The sequence below is a fragment of the Frankliniella occidentalis genome, unplaced genomic scaffold, assembly GCF_000697945.3.
Source record: "Frankliniella occidentalis isolate FOCC.00 unplaced genomic scaffold, Focc_3.1 Scaffold44, whole genome shotgun sequence".
Taxonomy (NCBI): domain Eukaryota; kingdom Metazoa; phylum Arthropoda; class Insecta; order Thysanoptera; family Thripidae; genus Frankliniella; species Frankliniella occidentalis.
In genome coordinates this window covers 1,366,041-1,374,608 of record NW_026267174.1, presented here as the reverse complement: position 1 = coordinate 1,374,608, position 8,568 = coordinate 1,366,041, and the positions used below count along the sequence as shown (strand labels likewise).

General features: G+C 46.7%; 1 protein-coding gene and 1 long non-coding RNA gene across 3 annotated transcripts; both read left to right on the top strand.

The window, feature by feature from the left end:
• Nucleotides 1-44: 44 nt before the first annotated feature.
• Nucleotides 45-845, top strand: LOC113211986 (protein takeout-like; the record flags this gene model as incomplete). Its single annotated transcript, XM_052266978.1, is given in 1 exon segment — nt 45-845. A coding segment is annotated over 1 exon segment (300 nt), but the record flags the coding sequence as incomplete, so codon positions are not given.
• A 1,348-nt stretch (nt 846-2,193) lies between these two features.
• LOC127749311 (uncharacterized) lies at nt 2,194-6,365 on the top strand. Of its 2 annotated transcripts, none has more exons than XR_008011072.1 (3): nt 2,194-2,364; nt 4,515-4,676; nt 5,990-6,365. It is a non-coding gene; the product is annotated as an uncharacterized LOC127749311 (long non-coding RNA). The 2 variants fall into 2 exon arrangements; XR_008011073.1 differs by lacking the exon at nt 2,194-2,364 and adding an exon at nt 4,336-4,388.
• Nucleotides 6,366-8,568: the final 2,203 nt, after the last annotated feature.

The window sequence follows — 8,568 nt, the reverse complement described above, 5'->3', positions numbered from 1 at the left end:
CCCGGAAAAGAATAGCCACCTCACTGTTCCGCGTCTCACCCGCAGATGACATCGACGCCACCGTGAACCTCATCGGCAAGGAGCTCGTCAAGGACGGCGTCACGTTCATGGAGGTGGATAAATTCAACTTCGACTTTGAGACCAAGAAACTCCACCTCAACTTCCAGAACCTGTTCAACGGCAACAAGGACCTGGGCACGCAGATGAACACCTTCCTAAACACAAACTCGGCCGAAGTGTTGAAGGAGCTCAAGCCCAGTGTCCAGGAGGCGTTCGGCATGGCCTTCGGCGAAATCAGCAACCGCATCTTCAAGAAGGTGCCCTACAACAAGATCTTTGTCTAGAAGACGTGACTGCCAAAACCACCCACCCTAACCCAAAAAGAAATAGGAGAGAAGGAAAATGTCCTCCCGAGGGCGATCCACGGCTTCAGACTTACACATTTGCTTTTACTAATGTTAGATTGCTTACGTTCTTGACTTCCTCTGTGATATTGTTGCTGGTAAATCCTTTCCACACCAGATCACAAAGTGCAATTGTCTCATTACTCATTTTCACGCATTGACATTTTTCTGCTGATATTCACTTATTTTTTCTCTGTGCTGTGATTAGATTACCACGAGTTGTTGTAACTCTGGTATGGTTACATGTTTGTTTTTGTTTTTGTATAATATATGGAACTGTGATTGCACGTTTAGTGTGAGAGTATGTGTGTGCGAGTGAGTGTGTGTGTGTGTTTGAGAGTGTATACTTTGAGTATACCATACATTTTTATAACTTTAAGTCATTTTCTAAGTTTGTGAAATATCGAATCAACAATAAAAATGCTATTGCAACAAATTAAATCACACACCTATTCTTTTCGCTATACTATCTTTTTCCCTCGGAACGAAAATCTTCATCGGTGACCTATCGTACTAGAAGAGAAAAACCAGTGTTGTGGATTCGACCAGGAATCGATATAAATACAGCAGGAAGTTTAGTTTAAATTTGATAGACCATCGACAATCGTCTTACTGTGGCAAAGCCATCACTTTTGGATTTTCGTTATCGTTAATAATTGGCCGATTGAAAAAAAATTACACTATCTACGACAGTTTTGTGTTACTAGGGAGAGACGGAGATAAGAGGAAGAGGCGACGGGTGCCCAACTGCGGTAATCAGGTGTACACAAACTTTGTTAATCACTGGTAATCACTGGTAATCATCACTGGTAATCCTCACACTCGTGAGGGTCCTTTAAAATGACAAATTTGTTGATTTAGACATGCATTTTTGTGCACATCTTGCCTAAATACCAACGCGCTTGTTTAATATGGCAACTTTGCATCCCTCCCATGGACATAATCATGATTTGGTCAATCATATAAAATGCAAATTTGTAACTTGCATAATAAAGAATCAAGAACTACCAAAGAATTGCACAAATGTTCATCCTTCCCAGAACAAAAAAGTGCCGTTTCGATTTAGAATGCAGGTGGATCATACCATTCTACATAGGTAATCTTTGGTAATCTTTGATAATCATTGGTAATCTTTACAATTTGGTAATCTAGTGTACACATTTTTTTGGCACCCCTCGGGGAGAGGCGCAGTCATTTACGGCGCCGAGCGGACTGCTTTGCTTTGTCTTTTGTCTACAGTCAGTCAGATAAGTGCCTACCCGCACCCGCTCTGCCCGTATTAAGGCGCTATAGCCCCTTGGGTTGGCGTGGCGCACCTGCGTCTTCTCTTAATCCCTCGGTACAGTGGGGTCGGCTATAGCTACAACTATGTAGCTTTCAACAAAGAGCAGTTTTTGCCAAAAAGTCAAAATATTTTGGCTTTCTGGTCATTTTCCAGCTTATTTTCGTGAAGGAAAAAAAATAAAATAAATTCAAACTCTAGCGCTTAAGCGGCGCGAAAGTGAACGAAACGCACGACATTCTGACCCGGCGCTATCAAGTTTCTTCCAGGTGAGACCCACATCATAAAGCAGGTTCGTTGTTTTACCACGTATTTTCTCTAGGAGAGTAGAATGTCGGCGGGCGGGACGCTTCACAGCGATTCCGTCATAATGACCAGGCCACGGAGGCAACGCAGAGAAAGAGACACTCTGCAAGATCAAGGAAATGCACCCCTCCCCCCTCCTCCTCTGTCACTGGATCCTTGGCCTAGACCGACCAACTGGGACGAGGTAAACGCTTATCCGTGGCGCAGATAGCGTCCCAGTTCTCCTGGTGACATGCGATACGAGGCGCGCGCCCGGCCCGCGTCCCCCTGCCAGCAGTTTGCCCGTTCAGCGTCGGCGTCGAATAAGCTGCCCACCTGCCGGGAGCCGCTTCTGCAGCGCGCGCCTGGAATCCAATCTTCACTGTGAAAAAAGTACGAAAAAGTAGGTAGGTTTACAGGAAAATTTTCCTTGACGCCAGTTGTAAAATTATAATTTGTAATCGTAAAAATACATGCAGTACGTATCGACTTCAAATCGATTGGCGAGTAAAAAATGTGCTGTCGAAAATTTACAACTTGAATTATAATTCGCGTTTACAAAAATTTTGTAAATTTACGACGATATTTTTTACAGTGTTCTTGACAGTCTTGGCACTGTGAAAAATATATTTGTACATGTACAATATATTTTGTAATTTGCCATAAACAATTGTACAACCTCCCACTTTCGCTCGATATTCGATTCCAAGTAGAGTAGTAGGCTAGTAAATTGTACAATTTTAGATTGAGCTTGTACGACTTCTTTCATGGAAAATTTTTCTGTACCCGGTACGACAATTTTTCACAGTGGTGGGGGATTTGTCGGCATCCATGCACTGTGAAAAATATTGTCGTAAATTTACAAAGTTTTTGGAAAGTCTAATTATAATTTAAGTTGCAAATTTAAGAGAGAACATTTTTCATTCGCCAATGCATTTTAAGTCGATACGTACTTCATGTACTTCAAAGCTTACAAATTGTAATTTTACAACTTGCGTCAAGGAAAATTTCCTCTATACCTGAGTACTATTTTTCACAGTGCACCTCGTAAACAGCTGGGGTGGTAAGAAAAGTTATGAACAACGATTACAATTTAGACATTATTGCTGCGATAGCTGACACAAAAATTTCTCATCGTTATTCTGCGCCTCTTCGATTAGTCATCTACAGATTGTTTTACTTTCGCGCTGCCCTACCGCACAAGTGATCCTAGTCTCCCATAAGCTCCCCGAGACTGTCGCGGTCCCCGACTCACCGACTGGCGGCGTGTCACAATCGCGTCCACAGAACTTGTTTTGGCGCGAGGCGGGCTGGAAGGCGGGAAAAGGTGGAATGGAGGGGGAGAGGGGAGGGGCGATGAAAGGATGCTGGACAGTTAGTTTGTAGCGTATCCTCCCGGGAGTCGATGGCGCGCGGAGCAGGTGTCACCGAGTAGCTTTTTATTTATAATGTTTATTGATTACCTGCTAAAGGACATTTTGCCGATCACCAACATCACCAATTACTGAACTTTGTGACTCTGAATTTCTTTTTGGATAAGAAAAGAGAACTTGAGCGTATATGATCCTCATCTATACTTATTTTTCTGAGTCGAGACACCGAGTCCAAAAGCTTTCCATCCCAGTCTTATTTCTTCTACAGCTCCTGCCATCTTTACAGATGTTCTGGGTTGCCCTCTGTGAGTGTGCCCACACCCGCACTGCCCCCTCCCCCAGAAACACACCGAAGGTGATCGGGAGCCGTGGTCGTGCAGTGTGCCAGGGACGGATCCGGGAGAGGACCCCCCGCATAATCCTTTGATATATTGCCTTCCCTTTTCCGCCTTTTCAAACAGTGGCCAAAAAACGAATTAATTCATTCCAGAAAACGTTAAAATGTGAAATGATGCGGTCGTATGCAATGCAATATGAACTGGCCCATCAACGCCGACCTGCACCGCGGCCTGCCCCCCCCCCCCCCTCACCGTTCGACATGCATGCATGTCGGAAGTAAAAAGAGGAAGAACGCAGACGCCAAAAACAAGTAAGTGGTCGAAAAAGTCTGCATTTAAGGAAGTGACTGCGTCGCGGGAATGGCTGCACCTCTCCATATGTATTGCAGTCGCAGCGGCGTGGCGTGCGGATCGTGTGTGAGTCTCTTTGAAATGAATATTGTGATTACAGGGCTCCGGCCGAGGGGAGGAGGGGGAATAATTGGTAGTTGGTGACCCGGGCTGACTGTGCTCGCAGAGCAGATTTAGTGCTGGGCAGTGTGATCACAGGTTCCCAAGGAAAAAAAAGGAAAATCTTAGTTTCCCAAATTTGTTTAATTTCCTCCAAATACTACAGCTATAATCTGATTTTTTTGTAGGTTATTGATTAATGGAGCGCTGAATCTACAGCACACGTAGATCAGGGGGGCAGTCTGCCCGTCCAGTGGTATTGGATTCAAACAGCTACGGTTGACGTACAAAGAGGCGTGACCGCGGCGTATCACGCCAACTGGTTTCGTTTGCCGGTCGGACCCGGTGGGTGCAACCATTTTTATTTTGCCTCACTGCGCAGAGTGCTGCAGTCGCCCTGGGCCACGGTGGCGGCCACGCCACGCCACACCATGAACAACAACAAGAACAACATCATCAACAACAACAACATCAACAAACTGTCGAAGGGAGGATGAAATGAGAAGAAAAATGGATGACCACGTGCCCACGTCCCAGCCTCAAGGTCGGTGCAGTCCATGACCTACCTAATCTGTCTCACTCGTCCAGTCTCGTCAGCTCTGTCCGTCTCTGCCCGAGTCAATACCACGTCGGGCAAATGAAATATTTGCAGTCAATTAACGATCATACAAAATTCAACTTTACTGAACACCTACCTTTCTGAGACCTTATTTCGGTGACCTCAGATGGGTCTGGTGCATCTAGATCAATAATATAGTTTATATGTTATTGGACCAAAAAACACGAAAAGGTCACAGGGATGTCGAATGATCAAAATGATGTTAAATAAATATCAAAATGTAGTCGTTTTGATGTTCTTTTGACGTCGATTCACATGTTGCCTGGGTAGAGCTACTCTGGTGACTTAAACGCTGGACTGTCAGTCTAACTCCTTTACTACACTGCAGTGAATAAGTCATGACTCCACTGATAAAGAAATTGTCCTACTGGCGCGCAAATGCAGGTGCTCAACACTACTTTGTACATTTTTAAGTGTTTAATTACTTAAAAGTGTTCAACTGTAGGGTCGCCGAGGTTTGCCCGCTTTGGACGCTTTTAAAGAGTTCAAATTTACAGTTGAATACTTTAATTTATAGTGTCCAAATTTCCAGCCCAAAATCTATTTGTGTCAACATGGCGTTGAACTATATCATGTGCATGCCAGTAGCAGATTCGATTGTTCTCACTGTGAGGACTTTTGTGTGCCGTTTTTTCTGATGACTTATTGGTGAATTCCCGCTGTGAAAATAGTGCGTTTTTGACATTGTGGATCCGGTAAAATTGAGCAGATTCGATTTGTTGTAGAGGTAACAGGATTTCTCTTAGTAAAGGGGTCTCAGACACACGGCCCGCGGGTGGGCCTTTCTGGCCCGGTGCGAGAGAGACGACGCTAGTGCGGTGTGCGTGAGTGTGAGCGGTCCCACAGCGAGGCCCGCGCTTGGTCTGTTCTCCGAGACCCCTGCCTCAGGATTTCTGTCTTAGGCTTCTTTCGGACCTGGACGGGTCTTAGCTCACCCCGAAAACTGAAAAGTTTTGGCAATCATCGTATGGTTACTCCCGCAACAATCATAAACCATGCCATAGTTGATACAACTTTTCATTTTTCTGGGTGCTGTTTTGCAAAGGAGTGAAGATGATCTCCTGACAGTTCAGGCGGTCCATAGAGTTCTTATCTTAGCGGATCCACTTTTACAGGAACCACTAAAATGTTTGCGGATGCGCGACTCTCTTCGAAATGCATGCGTGAGTCGACCAACAAAGTAAATTTGCATTGGGCGGATAAAGAGGGTGAAACGGAGGTCGGGATTCACTTTACAGGTCAGACGCTCCCTGACGGATACGTGACTACGGCAGGTTGACTTAACCGGACAAGAGTTTTTCTCCTGTGAGTAACCTGAAAAGATTGAGCGTTTACCGCAAATGGTCGAACTCCGATCGGTGAGAGTATTTGTTTTCAAATTTAAACTGGGTACAATGCTCCCTCCAAACTGGCGACAACCTCGTATTTTATACCCTCTCTCATTTTCAACTTTGTCCACTATTTGAAAACCATTCGAACCAGTGCAGATTTGACGCTCTTGATCTGCTGACCTGCACTCCCCTGCGCGTCTCTGCTGTGCTGACAGCGGAATAGGGGACTCATTTGAAAGCGGCGCATCCGCGAAAAGAAGAACCACAACGCTTCGATTTAATAGAGTGTGCACTCTAGTATAAATTGTGAAAATTTTACCTTATTCGCCGTTTGGCGACATAAAGGAGTAAAATCATCCATCCAAATAAAAACACATTTGACTTTGTTGTAGTCTACATAAAACTTAAGAATCCAACCACGACGACAGCAGAGGGGCTGAGAGTATACTATTTACTCGCGGCTCGTCACGGCCAAGGCCATGTGTGTCGTGCCGGGGCCCGCGCTGCCCCCGCGCCGGCCGGGGCCCAGTCGCCCAGCGAGCCAAGCGCCCCCGGCCAGACCCCCGCCCCGAACCACCCCGCCCCGCCCCGGCCCCGCCCAGCGGGCCAGTAACCTGCCGGGTGTCGCCGGGGCGCCGGGGAGACAAGCAAGGCGACAGACGGACCGGCGGTCATTCGGGTCGGGTCGGGTCCGGGGACCATACGCATCGGCTTTAGGACGTTTAGGACCCGCGGAGCTATTTCCGGAGACGTTCCTGAATATCAGACACCGCTAATAGGACGGCCCAGTCCTAGTCCTTGGTCAATGGCCCGGCTGCACCGGAGACCAGCACTGTGGGAGTGGCAGGAATATGCGTACGCTGCGGCCCGACCGCCACTCTGGTCGGCATGCAGAGGCCGCCACACCACGCCGCCACGAAAAAATCTAAACCCGAGGCTGAACCATAAGCTGAATACGGGATATCTAACGAGTTATTTTAACTGTTGTCCAAAAAATTAGGAGCCATACCTAAAAGTAACTTTGTATCTTACTTGACCATTTAGCCCTGCTAATTTTTTAAAGGCACACAGCTAATCTGTAGCAAATAGCTAAATAATTAGTTCTTCCGTAAAGCCATTGGCTTAGTACACTGATAAACCAAGTGTTCAACTGCTCTTGTAAGTGTGCAACCGCAAGTTCAATACTTTCAAGTGTTTAATTCAGTAGTAGTACACTTGCAAGTGTTAAACTCAATATTTGTGCACTTGTAAGTGTTTAACTCTCCTGTTGTACACTACTTCTCTATATCGGTCGCTTACTGTGAGGGAAGTGTTCAACAGAGGAGTTGCACACTTACAAGTTCCCAAATACCGAGTTGAACACTTGCAAGTGTACTACTACTGAATTGAACACTTGCAAGTATTGAACTTGCGGTTGCACACTTACAAGTGTTGAGCAGTTGAACACTTGATTTATCAGTGTATACTACAGCTCATCTTTTACTTTCCATCACGCTGTCTTGCGCCGGGACTCGAAACCACCGGACCACCGCGCTGCCAAACCACCCCACGGTTTGCATCCCGAGGGCGGTGAACCGGACCTCACCCGAGCCGAGCCAACACGGTTAGATTCAGAGGAGGGGGGGTGGGAAGCAAAGCCCGGACAGACGGCGGAACGCATGAAAAGACTTTGCATCCGTACGCCATGACAAACTTCACGTAAATGTATTTCCGCAAAAAGGGCATATGCTCTTGGTTTCTCTGCTGCTTGCCATACGTCCAATATGTGATCACCGTAGCTATAGCGAAAATGACTTTATTTGTGCGGGCGGATGAAATAGAAACATAACGACTGTGTTGCTCTGGGGAGTTAACATTGTCGACTCCGAATCTGAAGTTTTTTAAAAAAAAAACACTACCACGTGCCCTGTTCTTCCAAGTCTGATGAGTGCGAGTGGCAGCGGAGGCAGCAGCTGGACTTTGCTGACGTCACGCGGGTCCTGCCCTTCGTCACGCACTCTATCCATCACTGACAATCAGCAGAAAAACACAATCCGAAAATGGCGTCGAGGTAGAGCGGCGAGCGGGGTTGAGCTCTGGCACGCTCCGCCCGACTTGAAGTCTTCCATCTGAACATGTTCGACACACCCATCTCCCCCCTTTTCCGCCCTCTTTCCCTTTGAGACCGATCAGAAAATATGTACGTATAGACCCATTCGGCAAATGGCGCGGGAGCTCGGGCGCCTGCGAGACTCGGGGTAGGCCACCCCGCAGTACACGCATGCACTGCATGTGAGATGTTGCCTACCTACCAGGCGCCATGAGACCTTTTCATAGGCTCATCCGACCGAACACTTTGTAGGTTCGCACCGGCGAGATGACAAACGTGACGTACTTTCTGGATGTGGCTCCTCTCGGTCGGCTTTTAAGGAAACACCAAAGATATACCATACACCTGGACCTCCTAAACCTCTGGGCGTCTAAACACTTCGCAGAGTACCCACTGC